This window comes from Podarcis pityusensis (assembly GCF_964106645.2).
Source record: "Podarcis pityusensis genome assembly, chromosome: Z".
Taxonomy (NCBI): domain Eukaryota; kingdom Metazoa; phylum Chordata; class Lepidosauria; order Squamata; family Lacertidae; genus Podarcis; species Podarcis pityusensis.
Genome location: NC_138044.1, coordinates 39,559,548 through 39,582,899, shown reverse-complemented (window position 1 = coordinate 39,582,899; position 23,352 = coordinate 39,559,548). Strand labels below are relative to the sequence as shown.

Here is a 23,352-nt window from a genome sequence, read left to right as displayed (position 1 = left end):
ACAAACAACATCCATTTTCATGCCTAATCTACTATTCCAAAGCCCCTTTGCACACCATCATTACCAGTGGTGTGCAGTGAATTTTTTTGTAGGGGAACAGTTAGGGCAGAGACGCCAGCTTGCAAGGGCGATTGGGGGGGAGGGCATTGTAGCGCGTGTGACGTCCCTAAGCTAGACAGAAGTTTCTCAGGCCTTGGGAAGGAGGTGTCAGGACTCTGACATGATGCTGGAGACCTGCTGCCTCCTTCCCAAAGCCAGGTGGAAGGGCTCTTGGACCTTTAAGGGACTAGCCTAGCCCCCTTAGTCCATTGGCCGTACACTACTGATTACTACCTTCACCCCCTCTACAGCCAGTGTGGTATAGTGGTTAAGAGTGACAGACTCATAATCTGGGGAACCGGGTTCACGTCTCCGCTCCTCCACATGCAGCTGCTGGGTGACCTTGGGCCAGTCACACTTCTCTGAAGTCTCTCAGCCCCACTCACCTCACAGAGTGTTTGTTGTGGAGGAGGAAGAGAAAGGAGAATGTTAGCTGCTTTGAGACTCCTTAGGGTAGTGATAAAGCGGGATATCAAATCCAAACTCTTCTTCTTCTTCTTCTTCTTCTTCTTCTTCTTCTTCTTCTTCTTCTTCTTCTTCTTCTCTTCCCTCCCTCCTTGTCCTTTTTTTCAGTTCTCCCTTGCACTCAGACCGCCCCCATTTCCATGCTCTTCTTTTCTCATGTTCTACATCTTCTTTTGTGCACTCCCTTCATGTTGATATATGTTTTATTGTGTCTCTCAGTGAACTTCTTCCATTAGAGAAGGTTAAGTTCATACATGGGTATTTGCTTATTCATAAAAATTAAGAACAACAACAACAACAACAACAAATATGTTCTTAATGTTGTACACCACTCTAGGATCTTGGATAAAAGGCAGTATATAAATCAAAATAATATTAAGAACATAATTTACAGTGTGTGGCCTGCTGGCCAGTGATTTTGCACCTCATTCTTTCCATATTAGGGCAGCTACTACCGCTGTGCACTGGCACATTGACAGGATTAAGGATCTGGGCTACTGGAAATCTGACGCATACAAGGGCTATGTTCGGATGCAGCGCTTAGGTGCAGTTGTTAATGTTGTTTTGTTCATTCCTAGGTCCACCTGCCTTTCACATCTGGATAGTCGGGCACAGCATTGTCCACTGGGCTGGCAGGAGGGCAGTGGAGTCTGGATTCGGACGCAGGCTCAGACTCGCTGACCATGTGTGTGTCTCCTGGGTATCCAGACGAGGAATGCACTGGGAGGGGCTTCTCCCAAGCGGTGTGGGCAAAGGTGTCTGCAGAGGCACACCTGTAGTGGTGGTGCAGCTGGGCATGAATAATTGCCTGAAGCCCCCGGTTGAGCTTGTGGACCCGCATTCAGGAGGACTTGGAAGAGTTGAAGGCAGCTCTTCCTGGACTCAAAATTCGTGGTCACTGATGGCAGTGACGTGTGTGGCATGGTAGCCAAAGCCCAGCTGCCACCAAGAGGGCCAGGAAGCGCGTCCAGAGCACTGTGGCCAAGAAGGTTCTGGCCTTGGGCAGGACAGTGAGCCGTCACCCGGGCATTACCTTCCATGATGCGTCCCTTTACAGGCTTGATGGGGTTCATTTGTCTGTGACTGGGAATGATTTGTGGCTGACCTCAGTGTCAGCGGGGTTAAGGGATTGGTTACAGGTGTGAGTGGTTGGCGGCGAGTGTGGGGCTCGTGTGGCGGATAGGCACTGGTTCAGGTGATAGGGATAGGAGAATGGTCTCACCATCCCTATGTGAAGGGTATTCCGTTAAAGGAATCCAGGGACTCAACTGGTTTGGTCAACCCCCGAGAGGGGGTTGTGTCCGTGCCTGAGTCCAGGGGGGCATCTGGGTGGTGAACATAGTTTGTTCCTGGCTTTTCGCCTACCCAGGTGTTCACCCTTGGCTGACCTATGCTGGTGCCTGGGGCAGCGCTGCCTGCAAGGGTGCAGGGAGCTAGTCGAACCAGAGCCTATGCAACCACTCACCTGTAATCAATAAAGTTGTGGCCTAAATTCTGCCAAAAACCAAAACTAAAATTTGAGTCAAATTTGTCTTTATTTAGGGGGGAGGTCTCTGGGTCTGAGCACGCAAATGTATATTTTAATACACATTTGATTTTATATATTCCTAGCACTGGGATTTTGTTCTGCATTCTGCTTTGGGATCCTAGGGTGGAAAGAGGTCTATAAATGAATTCAATAAAAATAAAACAATTAAGGAGTTGGGTGCCTGAGCTTGCTTATTTTATTCTTCCCTCCCCACCCTATTTCCCTTTATTGTAAAATATTTCTGCACTGCAAGCCTGATAGCATGGACTCACTGTTACTTTTATCGATTTGTGAAACTCTCTGGGAGTCTTTCCATAAGAGAGATAAGATATGGTCTTGGAAGGCTTTGAAGGTACTGAGAAGGAGCTTTTGCAAGATTTGGAAGTGGACAGTTAGTGCAGGGGCTTAAGGTGTGGTGTTTGGTGATCATCAGAGCAGCAACAGAGATGAATAGTTCTGACAGAAGTGTGCTGAAGAGAGCAGACCAAGGCGGTACCATGAGAGACCAGTAGTCAAGGTGTGTCAAGGCAGCTGCACATTATAAACAAACTTTTGCCGAAAACTTTCGTCCGTATACTGTGCCTTTTCTCTTGCTAAGAAGATTGTTGCTAAGAGGATAATACCCCCATTTTAATAATTTAGTTGGTATCTGGAAATACATCTTTAGCTGATGTCGTGTCGTTGCTATCATCTCCGAAATCCAGCCTAACTCATGGTGTGCTATTGGACTAATCAGCTAAACGCACTGAAGTGACTTACAGTTGAAAGGCCTGTTTCTGTCTCAAAGGCGTTGTTTAAATCGGCAGGGGGAAAAAATCCTTCCCTTTTAGTCAAGTCTTTTATTATAACATGCTGCCAGAGAAATGGAATTGCTCCCCACTGGAACCAATGTAACTTTTGTAAAAGTGGGGCTGTAAGTTGAATCTGAGCAATTAAGGAAGCTTAATTTATCTTCGGCCCAGCTAACAGCGCATCTCTGCGTAAAGGAGAAGACTGGCTAATCTTGAGTGGTTTGCTGAGTATGAAGATTCAGGGGTGGAAAAGCTGTGGGACTCCAGATGCTGCTGGACTCCAACTCCCACGAGCCTCAGCCAGCATGACCAATGAGAGAAGGGAGTTAATTTGCTGTACAGCAATTTCTGGAGGCCCACACATTTCACATCCCTGTTTTAGATGCTTTGTAAAAACAGCAATTGGATATTTGGAGATTTCTGAAGAGCATAATTCTGGGTGGACTGGAGTTAGGGTTAGCTAGACCACCTTTTGCATACCCTCCAATATTTTTTCTGATGAAAATAGAGATGTTCTATTGTGGGTTAAATCACAGAGCCTAGGACTTGCCGATCAGAAGGTCGGCGGTTCGAATCCCCGCGATGGGGTGAGCTCCCGTTGCCCGGTCCCTGCTCCTGCCCACCTAGCAGTTCGAAAGCATGTCAAAGTGCAAGTAGATAAATAGGTACCGCTCTGGCAGGAAAGTAAACGGCGTTTCAACGTTGTCAGGGCTGCCTCAAGTCTCAGCTCACAAAAGACCAACGCCTTTCTTCTCTTATATACAAAAGTGTTTATTGCAGTTCATTGTTTGCTTAAGATCCTAGGCGCGCAGCCCTACGTCTGCTAGGCTTAGACCGCTGAAGTCCCTTCTGAATCCGTCCCTCCCCTGCACCAGTTTAAGAGGCTTGCGCTGCTCCACCTCTTTCTCTCTTTCCTTTTCCGCAGGGTCTTTCTGCCCGCTGGGGTTTCGCCCCTCCTGGATTCCTCCGACGCGGAATCAGACTGCTCTTGCCCCCTCCTGCGGGCTTTGGGACCTGGCCCCTCCTCCGGGCTCCCTGTACTTCCGCGCGCCTCTACATTTGAACTTGGCGTGCGCCCCCAACCTCTAACTTTCCTTTTGACAGCTACGCTACTCCCTTCACTACTCCCCTCCCCTTCTGGGAGGGTGGCTTGCTCCGACCTCCCTCCTTTCTCTACTGCCGGAGCCGCCTCCCCTGATACACTGGAACCTCCACCCCCTTCGCTGCACTCTGGCGGGGAGGCTGGTCCTGACGCCCAGCTGCCACTTTGGGATCCCCCGCTGGCCCCCTGCTCCTGACACGTCCCCCCTGGGGCTCCCCTGGCCTTGACCACCGGCGCCCCCTTCTGGAAATCCTCTGATTCGCTGGAAAGACTCATGGAATCTCTAGAGTCATTGTCATCCTCTTCCTCGCTGTCCTGGGATTCATCCCCATCGCTCTCCATCTCCTGCCTACCCTGTGCCTCTGTCCCTGAACCCCTGACATCCATCCCCCCCTCGAAGCCCCCCCTTCCCCCCTCCCGCTGCTCGGGCGCAGGTTCCGGGAGCTCCGTTGTAGCGGGGGTAGATGCTGGATACAGTTCATCGACGTCGATCTCCTCTGCTTCCAGTTCAGTGTATGCGTGCTCGAAACCGGGGTCCTCCCCCAACACATCCAAACCCTTCCCTCCCCCTGTTACTTCAGGCGATGCTGCTTGCCAAGGCCCCCTTCGCCACCCCACTTCTGGTTGATCGTCCCACCAATAAGAGCGGTCCGTGTCCACCCCCGAGCACGATCCCCTTGGAGGGCTCGATTCCGGCGTGGTCTCCTCTGCGGAGGAGAACCCCCGGAAGGTGCTGCCTGAAAGTGTGGGCGTAAAAAGCCAGTCGTCAAAATACTCCTCTGGCATGGGCCTGTGTGGGAAGAGTGCATGGAACTCGTCTTTAAGAAGAGGTTCCTCCAGAGCATAATCTGGCACCCAACTGTTGGCGCTGGCCGGGGTACCTTCCCTGGCGAGGAGGTATTCCACTCCCTCCTCCCCCCATCTCGAGTCCAGAATTTCCGTGACCTCGTTGAGTGTCGGGGTCCTCGGTGACTCCCCCCCCGGTGACTCTCTACGTGGGTCTGGTGCCGTCCCTGGCTCCTGAAATCTGTGTGGGGCCTTGTAGGGTGTAAGCACCGACCTATGAAAGACCGGGTGCATTCGGGAACCTTCTGGGAGGGTCAACCGAAAAGCTACGGGATTGATCCTGCCCTCAACTTGGTATGGCCCTAGCTGTTTGTGTCCTAGCTTCTTCTTAGCTAACGACTTGGCGGGCACCGCCTGGGCTGCTAACCATACCCAGTCCCCCACCTGGATGTCTTCTCCTGCCCTCCTGTGCCTGTCTGCCTGCACTTTGTAGGCGTGTTTAGCTAGTTCCAAGTGCCGTCGTAGCTCCTCGTGGACCTCCTGCAATTCTGCTGCTAAATGCTCAGCTCCCTGCGACTCCCCCTGCGTCGTTGTCTCCAACGCCGGGAAGGTTCTGGGATGTCGCCCATTGTTGGCGAAGAACGGTGTCACCCCCGTTGACGCGTGCTTCGTGTTGTTGTAGGCAAACTCGGCCATCGGTAAGTAGTCCACCCAAGTTGCAGGCTTTTGATTGGCGTAACATCGCAGGTACTGCTGCATGATGGCGTTGACCCTCTCCGCTTGGCCGTTGGTTTGCGGGTGTCTCGCCGACGCTAAGTTGATCTTGACATTCAGGATGCCCAGGAGTTTCTGCCAGAAACTGGAAATGAATTGGCGACCCCGGTCGGACAGGATGGACCGCGGTAAGCCGTGCACCCGGAACACGTGGTCTATGAACAGCTTGGCGGTCTGTTCCGCTGTTGCCACCTTCACGCAAGGAATGAAGTGCGCCATCTTGGTGAACAGGTCTACAACCACAAGCACCGCCGTCTTGCCCCACGAACTGGGCAGATCAGTAACAAAGTCCAGCGCCACCCTTTCCCACGGCTGTAGTGGCGTCTCCAGCGGTTCCAGCAATCCCGCTGGCTTCTTGTGCACTGGCTTGGACCTCTGACAAGTGTCACACCTGGCGACGTAATCCGCGACCTCTCCCCGCATCTGGGGCCACCAAAAGTCTCTGGCTACTAAGTCCGCCGTCTTTTCTTTGCCGAAGTGACCCGCGCTGGGTGCGTCGTGTAACTGCTGTAAAACCTTCGCGCGGAGATCGTCTCCCGGCACGTAGAGAGCACCTTTGCGGGTCAGCAGGCCGTCGCGTATCTGGAATTCGCCGTCCTTTGCTGTCCCTCTTCGCACCTCCTCCATCTTGGATTGTGCGAACGGATCCGTCTGTAGCGCGCGTCGTACCGCGTCCAGGTCCACGGCGGCGGAAGCGCACGCCCACGCTTGCGGTGCGAAAATGTGCCTGGCTGCCACTGGTGCCACTTCCTCGAGATACTGCGGTTTCCTGGAGAGCGCATCCGCTATGACGTTGTTGTCTCCTGGGATATACTCTATCCGGAAATCGAAATCCGCAAAGAACTCCGCCCATCTCATGTGCCTCTGGCTCTGGAGCTTCGCCGTGCGCCAATACTCTAGGTTCTTGTGGTCCGTGCGGACCTGCAGGGTGTGCTTGGCTCCGATAAGGAAGTGCCGCCATGCCTTGAAAGCCGCGTGGATGGCCAACAACTCCCTGTCCCAGATGGTGTAGTTCTGTTCCGACTTGCTGAGCTTCCGGGAATAGAAAGCGCAGGGCCTCCAGTTCCCTTGCGGATCTTCCTGCAAAAGGACGGCCCCCACTGCTCTGTCAGATGTGTCAGTCTCAACCCGCATGGGCCTGCCGGGATTCACGTGTAGCAGCTGGTCTTCGGACGCGAAGAGACTCTTAAGTCTCCTGAAGGACTGCTCCGCCTGGTCCGTCCAGGTGAACTTTTTCTTCTTGGAACTGAGGGTGTCCGTGATAGCTGCCGTCTCTTTCGCGAAACCCCTGATGAACTTGCGGTAAAAGTTGGCGAAACCGACGAACCTCTGGACCTCCTTCCAATTGCGCGGGCTATTCCAGTCCAACACCGCGCGGACTTTGGCGCTGTCCATGGCTAGTCCCTTGTCGGACAGCCGGTAGCCCAGGAAATCCACCTCCGTCACATCGAACTGGCACTTCTCCAGTTTGGCGTAGAGTCTGTGCTCCCGTAGCCTCTGCAGGACCTCCTTTACGTCTCTCTCGTGAGTCTCCTGCGATTCTGAGAAGATCAGAATGTCGTCGAGGAAGCATACGCACTTCTTGTAGAGGAGTCCTGCTAGCACGTGGTGCATGAATGCTTGGAAACAGTGGGAGCCATTTTGGAGACCAAACGGCATAACTCTGTATTCATAGGTGCCCAGCGGCGTGAACATGGCCGTCTTCCACTCGTCACCTTCCCTCATGCGTATTAGATTGTATGCTCCGCGTAGATCCAACTTGGTGAAGATCCTCCCCTTCCTCACCGTCGCGAGCAGGTCGTCAATCTTGGGCATGGGGAAGGCCTTGGGCTTTGTCATCGAGTTGATGGCCCTATAGTCCACAATGAGCCTTTTTTGGGGCGTGTCCTTCTTCTTCACGAAAAACACAGGACTGCCCCCCACGGCCTTGGATTCTCGGATGAATCCCCGCTTCAAATTGTGATCTATGAACTCCCGGAGTTCCTGCACCTCATCTTCAGACATGGAATACAGCTTCGCAGTCGGCAGCGTCGCCCCTGGTAAGAGGTCAATTGCACAGTCGTAGGGCCGGTGGGGTGGTAATTGGTCAGCTTCCTTTTCGCAGAAGACCTCCAAAAACCCCTTGTACTTGTGGGGCACTGCCTGCACCATGCCTAGATGCAACTGTTGCCCTTCCTCCTGGCCCTCCTCCTCCTGGCCGGTCTGGATGCAATGTTGTGCGCAGTAGGACGAACCAAAGGTGAGCTGCCGCTGGTACCACGCTAATGATGGGCTGTGTCTATCCAGCCAACTCATGCCTAACACTATAGGCGTGTCTGACAGTTGGGTGACATTGAAACTGATGACCTCGCGATGATTCCCAGTTTTCAGCAGCATGGGTGGCGTCTGTTGTACCACTTGCCCACCCAGCAACTTTCTGCCATCTACCGTGACGACGTTCAGAGGCAGCGTGGCTGGTAGTAGCGCTATGCGATGCTGCTTGATGAACTGCATCCCCACGAAGTCTGCGTTGCTCCCTGAGTCAATCGTAATGGGGACTTCCAGGGTGAGTCCATTAGGTAGCTGGAGAGTAGCAGTGAGCTGCACCACTGGCTTGGGTGGTAAGGGGTCTGTAGGCTGCAAAAGCGCTGGGGACTGCTTCACTGACTTGCCTGGCGGAGCCCCAGCATCTCTGCTTCCAGCCAGGCATTCTCGTTTCCCTGAAACTGTTCTCCTTGGAACGCTTCCCCTGTTACTGTTGCTAAGGCTGCAGTGTGCTTCTGGAGCCTCTGGGGACACTCTTTAGCCATGTGCTGTGCACTGTCACAGATGTAACACTTCCTGGTCCCTCTAGGAGGCTTTGCCTTGACTGCTCCGGACGCTGAGGCTCCGGCAGCTGGCTGAGCCTTTGCAGCACCCAGCTCCATTGGTTCCTCCCCTCCCTTCAGCATAGGCGAGGGATTTGTACGTCCCAGGTCCCTGGGAAGAAGAAAAGGAGGCGCTCTAGCTGGTGGGCGGACGTGACGCCCCTCCTCACTGTGCCAAGGGCGTTCTTCGTGGCGCACCCCTATCGTGAGTGCCCTCTGCACGACGTCTGCTAGGGTTTGAGGTCTGTCTCCCCTAGCCAGCTCATCTTTTACTGAGCCATGAAGCCCCTCCCAGAACAAGTCTCTCACTGCCAGGGAGTCCTTTTCCCAGCCCAGCACATTCAGCAATGCAAAAAAGCGAGAATGGTACTGACGCACTGTAGCCTTGCCCTGCCGCAATCCATGCATCTCCTGGCGCGCCACATCAACGTCAACGGTAGATTGGAAGCAAGCGTCCATGGCTTTGATAAATTCGTCAGAGTCCCTGCGGGCAAGACCATCTTCACGCCACAAATTGCGTAACCATGTTCTAGCTTCCCCATGCAAATGGGACACAATAAAGCCTACTTTCTCCTCCTCATCTTTGAAGTCTTTTCGAAGCAAATGCAGCGCGTATAGGACGTCTGCTCTGAAATTGGGATAATGCTTCAGGTTCCCATCGAAGTGGGCTACTAAAGTGCCCCCCCTCCGTCCGAGACCGATTCCCTCTGATCTGGACCCCGGGAACCCCTGTTTGCACGCCTGATCCCACCTGGCTTGCAGATCCTGGCATCGCGCTTCTGCTTCGGCAACTGTCTTCTGAGAGACCCGTACTGCAACGGAGAGTTCAGCGACTGCGTTTTGCAGGGTCGTTATCTGCTCCTCAGTAGTCATGTCTGCCAAACTTCGTGAGCTTTGCAAAAAAATTTTTTTTGCAGTTTTTGAGAAGGGACTTACTGTCAGGGCTGCCTCAAGTCTCAGCTCACAAAAGACCAAAGCCTTTCTTCTCTTATATACAAAGGTGTTTATTGCAGTTCATTGTTTGCTTAAGATCCTAGGCGCGCAGCCCTACGTCTGCTAGGCTTAGACCGCTGAAGTCCCTTCTGAATCCGTCCCTCCCCTGCACCAGTTTAAGAGGCTTGCGCTGCTCCACCTCTTTCTCTCTTTCCTTTTCCGCAGGGTCTTTCTGCCCGCTGGGGTTTCGCCCCTCCTGGATTCCTCCGACGCGGAATCAGACTGCTCTTGCCCCCTCCTGCGGGCTTTGGGACCTGGCCCCTCCTCCGGGCTCCCTGTACTTCCGCGCGCCTCTACATTTGAACTTGGCGCGCGCCCCCAACCTCTAACTTTCCTTTTGACAGCTACGCTACTCCCTTCACTACTCCCCTCCCCTTCCAGGAGGGTGGCTTGCTCCGACCTCCCTCCTTTCTCTACTGCCGGAGCCGCCTCCCCTGATACACTGGAACCTCCACCCCCTTCGCTACACTCTGGCGGGGAGGCTGGTCCTGACGCCCAGCTGCCACTTTGGGATCCCCCGCTGGCCCCCTGCTCCTGACACGTCCCCCCTGGGGCTCCCCTGGCCTTGACCACCGGCGCCCCCTTCTGGGAATCCTCTGATTCGCTGGAAAGACTCATGGAATCTCTAGAGTCATTGTCATCCTCTTCCTCGCTGTCCTGGGATTCATCCCCATCGCTCTCCATCTCCTGCCTACCCTGTGCCTCTGTCCCTGAACCCCTGACAAACGTGTTCTCCCTAAATGAGAGCATGTGTTGCGGTTGGGGTAAACAAGCCACCCTGATGTTAATGGGCAGATTTGGTTAACCCAGGCCTTTAAGAGGTTAATTGGGTTACTGGGGAGTTTTGAATGTTGCCAATTTGGAGGTGGGGTCAGAGGCTTTAAATACAGGACACCCAATGCTGGGCGTCCTCTTGGCCTTTTTACACTGGATCAGGAGCAGCCTGCGTCTGGAGACGGTTGTATATTAGGCCTTGCTAATTTACAGATCCTACTTTCTGCTCCCTTAGGCCCCTCTCCTCCTTGCCCTCCGTCCTTTACCCCCGTATTCCTTCTTCCCCCCCTGTACCTCTCCCTTTCTTCCTTGAATATACCACCTATATTTACCACTTTATTTATTTCCTTGGGGCAGAAAGAGATCGGCTGAGGGTGGGGATCCCCCCCCCAGCCCCGGGAGGCCTCGCCTCACCGGCCCACGGGGCCGGCCCCATCCGGATTGGGGCCCCGGCGGTAGCCTGCGGTAGGGGAGGTTCGCAGCCCCTCCTGTCCAGGCCGCGGGAGCGCCCCATTTTTTTGGGCAAATTCGCGGCTCCGCAGCCGCAGAGCGTTGCCGGGCCTTCTCACACGCAGCGGGGGTCGCTTACCTGGAGCTCCCTGTGGCTGTGGGCTCAGCCGTTGGGCCTCGGCGTCGTTTGGGGGCCGTTGCAGCGGTTCCTTTCTTCTTCCCGGCCGTGTTGGCGTCGTTCGCCTTTTGGCGGGGGCGCGTCGGGCGCCTTCCTTTTGATTGGCTCTAGTGAGCCTTTTTGGGGGAGCCTTGTCGCCGCGCGCCTTTCGGGCGGCGCGTGGCGGTCTGCGCGGCCCTCCCCAGGTCCTCCGGCGCGGCCCGTGCCTTCCCGTCAGGGTGGCTTGCGGCGCAGTTGCGAGGCCCTCCATTTTTCCTTGCACGCAGGGGGCTGGGAGAGTGCCTGCCTACGATATTTTACTGTTAGCTGGCCCTCTTGTGGCCGTTTGCTGCCATTGCACCTGGGCTACATGAGCTCCCCCAGTGGCTAGGTGCAGTATTGCGCCTCCTCCCCCCTCCCCTTCCTTGCTTGGTTGACCCAGCCATTGAGCCCTCTGCTGGCTGGCTTGAGGAGGTGCAGGGTCGCTCGCCATAGGGTTTTAAAAGCAGACAATTTAGACAGAAATAGATAGATAGATAGATAGATAGATAGATAAGTTAGATACGTGCTTGCGTATTTCATTGTTGGTTTTGAATTAAGGTGACATTTTATTTCTCTCAATTAATCGTGACATAGACAAGTTTGTTGATTTATTAATTTATTCTAATTTATTTTAATTTGTTGATTTAATTTTATTTAATTTTAATTTATTATTTTAATTTTAATTTCTTTAATTTAAGAAAGGTGCTGATAGGCAGCAGAGCTACTTCGGCGTGGATGGTGATTGGCCAGCAGTTGTTTACTTATTCTGAAGCTTGATAGACATTTATTGCTTGTGTTGCTTTGGTGGAGTTTATTGATATTAATTTTATTCCCAACTAGCAGGTATGGCTCCAAAGAAAGCCGCCGCTCGCTCGGGTCCAGCCACCGCCTCAAAACGGCCTATTAGAGGCCCATCCCAGGTGTTCCGCTCACCCACTGCAGGCCAACCGGTGGGGCGGGTTCAATCCTTGGTAGCGAGTATGGCCGGTGACCCAGCAGCCCTATCTCGTTTTGCGGCCGAAATGGACGGTTTCCTTCAACATTGCTCCACCCAGCCGTCTGCATCTGGAAGGCTGCCTCCTTCAGCAATGGCGTCGTCTCCGGTTTCACCGTCATCTAGTGAAGATGGGAGAGAAGGGTCATCATCGGGCGGTTTGATTGTGGACCCCCAGTTAGCCCAGTCCCCTGACTTACCTGCTGTCCGGGGCCGGTCACGCAGGTCTGGCGGTTCCACCAGGAGGGCCTCAGGAAAAAGGGGCCCCTCCGCAGCTCCTGCTCGCCGGCGTACGTCTGCTCAGCCTCCCGCTGAGGTGGCATCGGGTTCTGGCCTCTCACATGTTGTCTCTCCGCAGTCTGTGTCAGCTCCATCCCTGCTGAATCCTGATTCCGAGTCTTCTATTGAAGACAGTCTTCCTGTCCCGGCCAGGAAGTCCTCAGGAGGGAAGCGTCGCCACAGGAAAGCATCCCGGAAGCGTGCCAAACGGAGGAAGGACGACACTTCTACCTCTTATTCAGGTACATCATCTTCTAGTTCCGATGATGAGGGTAATTCCATGGAACTTTACTGGGGTTTTGGCGAATCGGCTTCGGGGCTTCCACGGTGGGCTTGGGAACGAAGGGCCAACACACATCGGGCAAAATATGGGGCCATCCAGGAGTGTAGGGATGGTGTGTTGGTTCCCGACGTTAAAGTCTCAACCAATTCTGCCAGGGATATCATACCAGGCTCACATTTGTCGGCAAAGCTGCGGTCCAGAATTTTGAATGGCCGCTACATAGACATGTTTAAATTGCTCCCACCTTCGGAGGAGCAGGAGAAGGGAAGTTATTCTGCTAAAAAACGCTCTGGGGCCTTTACTGCGGACAGGACATTCGAACATTGGCTCGATTGTTTCCAGGTCTTCGCTGGCGTGGTTACGGCGGCTTACCCACGGAGATCTCTTCATTTGATAGTTTATCTATCCATTGTTCGCTCTGCATTCACCAAAGCTGGTGAAAAAGCTGCGATCAAATATGATGAGAATTTTAGGCGCCGCGCTGCCAGGATCCCTTCGGCCCGCTGGGATCGCAAGGATCTCGATGTGTGGACCACCTATGTAGCCCCACTCATTGATAAAAAGGTGCCAGAGCAGCAGAAGTCGAGGATTTCTGCTTTTAGACCGGGCCGTCGTCTGTTATGCTGGGATTTTAATAAGGGCTCCTGCCAGCGTCCAGCGTGCAGATTTGCTCACTCGTGTGAGAAATGCAATGGATCGCATCCTGCCTCCTCTTGTTTTGGTGGTAGACGGCCCTTTCGTGGGGGAAGAGGGGGTTCTCAGCAACCCCCCAAGTCAGCCCCCCTTCCTTCTACCTCAGGAACAGGAAAATAGTGTATTGACCTCCTTGGCTCATACCCCTGTACGCTTGTCGACCCTCCAAGTTTGGTTGCAGTCTTACCCCAATAGGGTTGCTGCACGTTATCTAGTTAATGGTTTTTCTGTTGGTTTTCGGATTCCGGTAGCCATGCCTCCCGTGGCACGGAATCTTTCTAATCAAAAATCAGTTCGCGAGCTGCCTGAAATCGCTCGGAAGAAGATTGCAAAGGAGGTGGCTATGCATCGTATGGCTGGTCCTTTCAGTGCTCCTCCATTTCGTAATTTGCATGTATCCCCATTGGGTATCGTGCCAAAGAAAGCCCCAGGCGAGTTTCGTTTAATTCATAATTTATCACATCCTAGGGGCACCTCAGTCAATGATGTTATTCCTCCGGAGCTTTGCTCTGTGAAGTACGCCTCTCTTGATCATGCGATCAAGATGATTCGGAAGTTCGGCCTTGCCGCCTTATTGGCGAAATGCGATATTGAATCGGCATTTCGTTTACTGCCGATTCATCCGGAGGATTTTTGGCTGCTAGGTTTCCAGTTTGAGGGCAAGTATTACTTTGACAAAGCCATGCCTATGGGCTGTTCAATAGCGTGTGCCGCTTTTGAATCTTTCAGCACGTTTTTGGAGTGGGCCCTCAAACAAAAAACTGGACTGGGCGGAGTCACTCATTATTTGGATGATTTTTTATTGGCCTCGGCTCATAATACCGGCAATTGCGCGGTGTTGCTGCATGCCTTCGCTGACCTTACGCAAGAATTGGGCGTTCCGCTCGCAGCGGAAAAGACGGAGGGTCCTTCGACCCAGCTTACTTATTTAGGTATCCTTTTAGATACGGTTTCTCAAACTTCCAGCTTGCCAAGGGATAAGCTGGTTGCTTTGAAGAGAGTTATAGAGGAATTGCTCCCTTTGAAGAAGGTGTCCCTAAGGCAACTCCAGTCGCTATTAGGGCACCTGAATTTTGCTTGCAGGGTGGTGGCGCCCGGGCGCCCCTTTTGTTCATGCCTGGCTCGACTTACCGTGGGGTTGAAGGCCCCACATCATCGGGTTCGCCTCTCTAGTGAGGTGAAGGCGGATCTTTGCATTTGGCTTGAATTCCTGGAGGAATTCAATGGGGTATCCCTGTGGCAAGGCACGTTGAACTTACATAATGATTTTCAAGTGCAATCAGATGCTGCAGGTTCCCTGGGCTTTGGTCTCTATTGGAAAGGCAGATGGTGCGCCATGCGTTGGCCGCCCGCCTGGCAGGGGGAAGCCATTACGCGGGACCTAACTTTTCTTGAGTTTTTTCCCATTGCAGTGGCAGTGCATTTGTGGGTCGATGAGTTCAGGGACCGTCGTGTTTGCTTCTGGACCGATAACCAGGCGGTGGTGAACGTGCTGGCCAAGCTGTCTTCACGCTCCCCCAGGGTGTCGGCCCTTTTGCGGGCCTTTGTTTTACACTGTTTACGTTATAATATAGTGTTTTCTGCACGTTTCATTCCTGGGGTGTCTAACGAAATTGCTGATGCTCTGTCCCGTTTTCAGATGGAGCGGTTCAGACTTCTGGTTCCAGAGGCTCGGGAACGTCCGGAATATTTCCCGGATCATCTCTGGAACCTTGGCAGCAATTAGTTTTCCAGGGAGTAGCAGCATCTATTTCCCCTTCTACCCTCCGGTCATACACTAAAGCTTGGACTGATTTTTTGGCCTTTACCCATCAGTCAGCCAATGTGGAAGGGAGGGCCCCACCCTCCACTTCTCAGGTGCTAAGATATTTGGCGCACCTGTTTCAGTTGGGTCGTGCAGCCAAAACAATTAGGATTCAAGCAGCTGCAATAGCGTTTTTCTCTAAATCATATTTTGACAAAGATCCTTGCGCGAAGTTTGTCGTGCGTAGGGCCCTTGAAGGTTGGAGTAGGCTTTGTCCTTCCCGACCTGCATCCCGGCGCCCAATCTCATTCGACTTGCTTGGCAGGATGCGCAAAAAGTTGCGGAGTGTCTGCTGGTCCGGGTATGAGGCTCGCCTTTTTTCGGCAGCCTTTTCTATTGCCTTCTTTGGAGCCTTACGGGTGGGCGAGCTGGTGTTGGAAGTTCACAGGGACGGTCGTTCTAGGGGCCTATTGCTCCAGGACGTACAGTTATCCCCGGCGGAGCTGAGACTCACGATTAGGAACTCAAAAACGGATCAGAGGGGTAGGGGAGCCCTTATTCGTCTCCCTGCTACGGGGGAGGCTGGCCCCTGCCCCGTAAAAGATGTTAGAAGGTACCTGGCTGTTCGCTCCCCAGGGGATGGTCCGATGCTGAGGCATGAAAATGGGCTACCCCTGTCAAGACACCAGTTCGCAATGGTGATGCGGAAGGCGATCATGGCTTGTGGCGATTCGGCTTATGGTTTTGCCCCCCATTCCTTTAGGATCGGGGCGGCCACGACTGCAGCGCATTGGGGCCTGTCGGCTGACAGAATAAAGGATTTGGGTCGTTGGAAATCAAACGCGTTCAGGGGTTATGTTCGTTAACATTATGGTATGCTTACATCTTTGTTTTGTTTTGTTTTGTTTTGCTTGTTTACCTCAGGTTTAGCGGCTGTCCGCATCTGGATGGTGGGGCACAGCATCGTGCATTGGGCTGGCATCGGAGCCCGGCAGTCCGGATTGGGACCAGGTCTCGGCCTTCCTCCACATGTCCACTTGTCTTGGCTGTCCAGATGGGGAATGCGCTGGTCAGAGTTCCTGCCATTGATTCGGAGGCAGATGTTTTTGGAAGGGCCGCCCGCAGCTATTGTGGTACAGCTGGGTGAGAACGACCTGGTTTCCATGGACTGTTTTTCGTTACGTGCGGCAATTTTGGGCGACCTGGAGGTGCTGCGGGCAATGTTGCCGACAGCAAAGATTTTTTGGTCACAGCTTTTGCAACGACGTGTTTGGAGAGGTAGTCGTTGCCCAGCTGCCACCGAAAGGGCCAGAAAACGTATCAATTCTGCGGTGTCAAAAAAGGTTTTTGAGTTGGGTGGCGATGTGATTTCCCATCCCGAGATCATTTTTCAGTCTGAATCCTTTTTCAGAGATGATGGCGTGCACCTTTCGGCCTTAGGGAATGAGGCTTGGCTGGGTGCGGTGGTGGCTAAGCTGAGGGCTTGGCTGGGTCTGTGAGTGGTTTGGCGGTGAGCTTAGGGCTCCTTGGCGGTTAGGCATTGGTTAAAATTGGTTGGTGGAGGGGTAAGTGCCTACCCCTCCAATGGTGGTGCGGAAAAGGGAATTCCGTTAAAGGAATCCAGGGGCTTGCCATTCTTTCGTCCTTGTCCCTGGTATCGGACTCGGGCCGTGCAAGCCCCACCGGAACATGAGGGTGAGAAGTGAGAGACTGATGCCCAGCTTCATTTTCTCTCCCAATACTTGTTTCCCACGCTGGCTTCCGCTGGAATCCGGAAGTCAGCTCTGTCCCTGGGGCGAGGACAGATAGTCATAACCAATGCCTAAGCAACCACTCACATTTTTTGTATTTTAAATAAAGTTGTGGCCAAATTTATGCCAAAAACCTTAAACAAAAATTTGATGTGTGATGTGTGACTTTTTGGTGGGGGGTGGCATTGTGGGACTCAACACGCAAAACGTGTTCTCCCTAAATGAGAGCATGTGTTGCGGTTGGGGTAAACAAGCCACCCTGATGTTAATGGGCAGATTTGGTTAACCCAGGCCTTTAAGAGGTTAATTGGGTTACTGGGGAGTTTTGAATGTTGCCAATTTGGAGGTGGGGTCAGAGGCTTTAAATACAGGACACCCAACGCTGGGCGTCCTCTTGGCCTTTTTACACTGGATCACCCGCCCACCCTCCCTTTAAGGAGGGTTTTTTTGGATCGCTTGACCTTGCTATGCCTGTCATGGGGTCGTCCGCCTTGGAGCGGGGGCCTGGTAGGAATTTTGCCAATTGGCTGATTGGCTGGTGCCATTTGGTTTTTGCCTACTGCGTAGCAAATCGTCACAACTTGTAAGGTTGGCGGTTAGGCATTGGTTAAAATTGGTTGGTGGAGGGGTAAGTGCCTACCCCTCCAATGGTGGTGCGGAAAAGGGAATTCCGTTAAAGGAATCCAGGGGCTTGCCATTCTTTCGTCCTTGTCCCTGGTATCGGACTCGGGCCGTGCAAGCCCCACCGGAACATGAGGGTGAGAAGTGAGAGACTGATGCCCAGCTTCATTTTCTCTCCCAATACTTGTTTCCCACGCTGGCTTCCGCTGGAATCCGGAAGTCAGCTCTGTCCCTGGGGCGAGGACAGATAGTCATAACCAATGCCTAAGCAACCACTCACATTTTTTGTATTTTAAATAAAGTTGTGGCCAAATTTATGCCAAAAACCTTAAACAAAAATTTGATGTGTGATGTGTGACTTTTTGGTGGGGGGTGGCATTGTGGGACTCAACACGCAACATGCATTGCTCTGGTTCGCCAGAAGCGGCTTAGTCATGCTGGCCACATGACCCAGAAGCTGTACGCCGGCTTCCTCGGCCAATAAAGCGAGATGAGCGCCGCAACCCCAGAGTCGGCCACGACTGGACCTAATGGTCAGGGGTCCCTTTACCTTCATTCAACAACAACAACAACAACAACAACAATGTATAAGACTCTTTTTTTTTTTTAGATAATATTTATTAAAGTTTCAAATGAAAAAAAATCACATTAATAAAGAAAAAATTAACAGTGAAAAGAAAAAATACAAAGTAGAAAAAAAGAAAAAACAATTAAAAACAATTTCATCTTTTCCTCACTTCCTCACTTCTTTTACATTTACTTGTTTCCTGGACCTCCTCTTACCTCCCTCTTTTGTATTCTAATTAAATATGTTAATCCAACAATTCCTTTCCCTCCTTTTTAATCCTAATCTTTAATCTTGATATTTTATAACTTTAAATTTTACATTTTACATATTAAAAACCAATTTTTCCATATTCTTTTTTGCCTGTACAGCTAGAAACCACTTAACTTCATTCCAGCATGAATTTGAGCCCCACATTGGGCAAAAGATTCTTGCATTGCAGAGGTTGGACTAGATGACTCTCATGGTCTCTTCCAACTCCAGTTTTTAATAAATAATTTTATTATTTATACCCCACCCATCTAACTGGGTTGCCCCAGCCACTCTGGGCGGCTTCCAGCATATATAAAAAGATGATAAAACATTAAACATTAAAAAACTTCCCTGTACAGGGCTGCCTTCAGATGTCTTCTAAAGGTTGTATAGTTCCTTATCTCCTTGGCTCAGGGGTCACATAACTCCATACCCTCCAACATTTCTCTGATGAAAAGAGGTGGGACATTCTTAGATCAAATCAGAAACTGTGACGGCTTCTGTAAATCCAGGAAATCCTGTCCCTGGAAATCCAGGAAATCCTGTCCCTGGAAAATAGGGACACTTGGAGGGTCTGCATTTGAGACCCAGGCCTGTTTCCATTGGAATTCTCTGACATCCCTGTGCACTGCCCCTACAATGTACAGATTCTAAGGATGCCTGATGAGAGATTTAAACTGCAGGGCGGTACTTCAACATATCAGTTTCTCAGCCAGGATCTGTGTCTCACAATAAATAAATCCCCCATTCACTGTCTGCGAGAACAGTGCCATGCTCTTGATTCATTAAATGAAAAGATCCCCTGATGGTTGCAGAGCAAGTAGGACTACTTTTAATTATTTCTGCAAGCTTCATAAATTAAGCTGTCTCAAAGCGTTGCAGTGTTCTCGCTGCCCCTTAATAGGTTCCCATGTGCTACAGGTGCAAAGTATTATTCCCATTTAGCAGTTGCTTCTGACATTTCCACCTTATGAAAAGAAATTTAATTTATTGGAACGCTCCGTACTACTGATTTGACTTGAGATTCTCAGTTTTGTGGATGTTTTTTAAAGGCCACAGGAACCACGCATTTTTTGATAGAATGAATTATTTATATTGTTCTGTTCCATTTGGAACAGCTTTATGTGTTTTATACTTGCAGTGATTTTATCTGCTTTTATAATTGTATATTACGTTACTGTAACCCTCCCTGGGACCTTGTGATGAGGGGTGGGTAAGAAATCTTTGAAAATGTAATTTTAACACAGAGAAAACAAAGCATCCTATATGAATCCTTGTCTCTAATGCAGAATGGTTCTATTCACAGATTTAAAGACAGGTTGCGAAGGGGAGCAGGATTGTCTTCTCCCCCCATACCATCAGTGGTTTTCAGTTCCACAGAAGTAGAAACTGGTGCAGAATGCTGCAGCCAGATTGCTGATGGGAGCTTCTGGTTGAGAATACCATTGTTAAAACAGCTGCACTGGCTACCTGTCATGGACTGGCTGGGTGCAGAGGAGTGGTGGGGGCACCAGCTGGGGAACCCCCAAGGGAACCCTCAAAGGAAGAAGGCTCAGAGCCCAGAGATTGGTGGTGAGATGGCGATGAGTGGTCAGAGGCAGAAGAGGGAGCAGACTGGGAGGAGGTGTTGGAAGCTGAAGAGGCAACAGGGTTTAGTGAGCCGGAAGAGGCTGGGGCAGAGAGCAGTCCAGAATCAGAGGCAGAAACAGTAGGGTGTCAGAGTGGAGGCAGGCAGGGAATCTCTCCTTCCTGCTGCTACCAGCTCTTCTTCCCCTGGTCTCCCAGAACACACAGAGAAATGAAGATTGGGGAGGAAAATCAACAACCATTTGTTTGTTTGTTTGTTTATTGATTGATTATTTGTCACATTTCTATTCCACTTTTCCTTCAAGGAGCTCAGGGTCCTCTTCCTGCCCATTTTATCCTCACAACAACCCTGTGAGGAAGGTTATGCTGAAAAACTGTGACCGATCCAAGGTCATCTGGTGAGTTTCATGGCTGAGTAGAGGATTTGAATCCCAGTTCTAGCCTAATCACAATGCTACACTGGCTTTCTCTATACCATACTATATAAACTATTTTGAGGAAAGGGTGATTCTCTGCAAAAAATCTGTGTGAGGCTGTAGAAGATGCTGCAGGAGAAATTAAATATGAGCATTCCACACACTGGTTTCCAGCACTGCTTTATATTGAACAGCATAGATGTTAAGTTGTGGGTGAACATATCAGACGACACAGCGATTCTTCCAAAGCAGCTCTTTATTTGTAAGCTGGAACAGAACTGAGCTGAGGAGCTCAGTCAGCCTGCTTATATAGAGCTCCACTAGAATGCAACAGTAACCATTTTCTGTAACTAGCCAATCACTGAACGTCACTTTCGATCCTTCATTTGCATAACTATCTACAGTATCCCCCTGCTAGCCCAGGGTGAGAACTTCAGTACATAACAATAGAGATTAGCCTTAATCCTGATTTTCTCAATTAAAATTAAGGCTGCAACCCTCACCTCACAGTAAAGAGGAAATTCTGTTGAACAAAGTGGACTGAGATATGATACAATACGATAATCTTTATTGTCATTGTCCCATACAGAACAACGAAATTGAAAAAATCTACACCAGACATTCAAAAACCAACAAGCCTGCTATCCCAGCTATCCCAGCCTGGTTAGCCCCCTAAAAACTCTGATACCCCATAATTAAATACAATATACTCCCATAGAGACTCCTTACACTGCGTTTAAAACCAAAATCGCATTTGGATAGAAACTGTTTCTCAGGAGGCTAGTCCTAGTCTTTATAATCCTGTACCTTCTTCCAGAAGGCAGAAGCTGAAAGAGATCATTTCCGGGGTGCGCACTATACTGCGCTATCTCTGAAGCTTTCTTATGACACCTGGACACATAGATTTGATCCAAGGCGGGAAGAGTGCACCCAATTATTCCTACATGTGTAGGAATGCACAGTCTACCTTTAAGAGTACTGCTGCATTGGCACACAAGCTTTCAGTCCTCATCTTGGTTGTATGAAGACAAGTGGCATTTCTTTTTCAGATGGACCTCTTTGGTTATGGCTACAAATGATGGATTACTGATGTTTTTTTGAAACCTATTGAAAACACATATGTTCCATTTGGCATTAAATCATGGAATTGTAGAGTTCGAAGGGACCCAAAGAGTCATCTAGTCCAACTCCCTGCAGTGTGGCAATCACAGCTAAAAAATCCCTGAGAAATAGCCATTCAGCCTGTTTAAAAACAGAGCCCGCCATCTTCATCTCCACTGTCAAACAGCTCTTAAAGTCAGAAAGTTCTTCCTAATGTTTAGTTGGAATCTTCTTTCTTGTATTTTGATATTATGGCATGGTTAACAAGATGTTTGTTCTGTGTTGGAGGAATTATGGACAATTCTTCTTCTTCTTCTTCTTCTTCTTCTTCTTCTTCTTCTTCTTCTTCTTCTTCTTAAAATATTGTGGCTTTATGATTTTATTGCTGATTTTATTTTGCATTTTGTTGAGTTCCCTGCTTTGAGAACTTTTGTTGAAGGGCAGTCTGTAATAAGGATAGTGGTAGTAGCTAGGACCAGATGGTTTTTAAAGGACATCTTCTTGTGGCTAATTACCCAATTGACTTTGATTGCCAAATCAGGTTCTACCACACCTGTGAAAGAAAACAACACTTTCCCTCTTTCTTTTAAAAAGAATGAAGCCTTTTCCACACTACCCCTTTCAGCTTATGCTTTGAGTAACATGCAATTTGCTGACCATCAGATTTTTCCCTCCTGGCACTTTCCCATTGTTTCCAAGACAAATGTTCTCTGTCATTGGCTGCCAGCACTCTCTGCCCACTCCCCAGCCTTCCTGCCAGTTGCTCTGGTGAATCAGCCTGACCAGGTGAGCTATGGCCTGCTTCAGAGTGACAGAAATGTGCTTTCCCTCTTGCCTATGGTGCTGACTCAGCTGTGAGCCAAGGGCAGGATGGTGTGAGAGCAATGCAAGAACGGCTGCCACAGAAATGTGTGTTCATAAGCATTGTAAAATAGAAGAGGAGAGCAAAGAAAGGTTAAGCTGGTGCACAGGGTAGTAAAAGAAAAACTTGTTTTAAAATCCTGGTGTTACTGTTAAGAAACTAAGGGGGGGGGGGAATCTGTGGATCTCAAATGTTCTCACTTCCAGAGAAAGGCATCACTTTAAAATGGTTTGCTGCACCATTCAAACACTGATTTCTGCCATCATCTCAGGGGCAATCTCAGGGGATCCTCTGCATGGCCTGGCTCAGGGGTCACTAGCCTTTTAGGACTCTAGGCACCTGTGGATTTTTGAGTGAATGCTGTGGGCACTGCCCCTCTGGTCACTCATTCACCCCCATAGCAGCATACCTCCCCCCAAGAGACAGAAAGAGGGAAACTGCATGTGCACATACCTCATTTTTAACCTGGGTCTTGAACACCACAGGGCTGAAAGAGGAAAAGGGAAAGAGGGACACTCTTCCAACTTCCTTCTTTAGCTCTATGTACTTTTCAAGGGGGGAAAGCAACCAGCCTCCCACCTCACGACTAAGAGGGGCTAAGAGGTTTCACAGGCACCAGGAGAAGACCTCAAGGCCACCACTGTTCCCACAGGCACCACATCAGCAGCCTCTAATTTAGCCAGTGACTCTCACAGTCATTGCCACCAGAACTTGGCTGTGTCTGTATATTTCTCTTTGTGGAGGCAGCAGTGCCACCATTCCCCTTCCCCTTACTACTTTTTTTAACATCTTCCCTGCTGCAATAGTGCTTTTGGCTTTGCAGTTATATCCAGGCTCTCACAAAAGGGCCAAAGAGTGATCCTTCTTCAGAGCCAGGGCTTCTGGGCATGGTGGTCATCACCATTGTTTTGTCATAGCTGTCAGAAAGATTTCTTCAAAATTAAAATGTTACCCATCCAAAATGTCTACCCTAACTTTTTTTTTCATTCTACCCATCCACCAAGGAGTTCAGGACATTCCACCTGTGGGGCTTTTGTTGCAACTGCAATGTGAGGTAGGAAGACTAGGCAGGAGACAGTGGTTGGTCCAATGGCACTTCCAAGCAAGTTTCTGAACCCAGATCTCTCCAGCAGAAGTTGGGCACTCTCACCAAAACCACACTGAAATTTAGAGTCACAATCAGGACTGGCCAAGATATCTTGCAGCTTGAGGCAAAGGACAAAATGGCACGTCCACCCAATCCCGCAAACAGAAACTGACTGCAGTGGTGACTGAATCTTGTTTTGTGATAAGACAGCATCCTTAACCATACCTGAACACAGCAAGCTAACTTCTAGTGTGCAGGGTAGGCTGCATACTACACATCACTTTGTTTGCCAGCACTCTGCTTGCTGGCT

The 23,352-nt window shown here is 50.5% G+C and overlaps 1 protein-coding gene and 1 long non-coding RNA gene across 2 annotated transcripts in view; both read left to right on the top strand.

Moving 5' to 3' along the window:
* The window catches only part of LOC308468740 (uncharacterized protein), a 240,848-nt gene extending 237,293 nt beyond the window's left edge, over positions 1-3,555 (top strand). Inside the window, exon 5 of the mRNA XM_080991158.1 lies at positions 1,143-3,555. Coding sequence (XP_080847284.1) covers positions 1,143-1,492 — 350 coding nt within the window. The 3' untranslated portion in view covers positions 1,493-3,555. The remainder of the gene's footprint in view (positions 1-1,142) is intronic.
* A 15,734-nt stretch (positions 3,556-19,289) lies between these two features.
* On the top strand, positions 19,290-21,265 carry LOC308468779. Its single transcript, XR_013981876.1, has 3 exons — positions 19,290-19,851; positions 19,882-20,193; positions 20,445-21,265. It is a non-coding gene; the product is annotated as an uncharacterized lncRNA (long non-coding RNA).
* Positions 21,266-23,352: the final 2,087 nt, after the last annotated feature.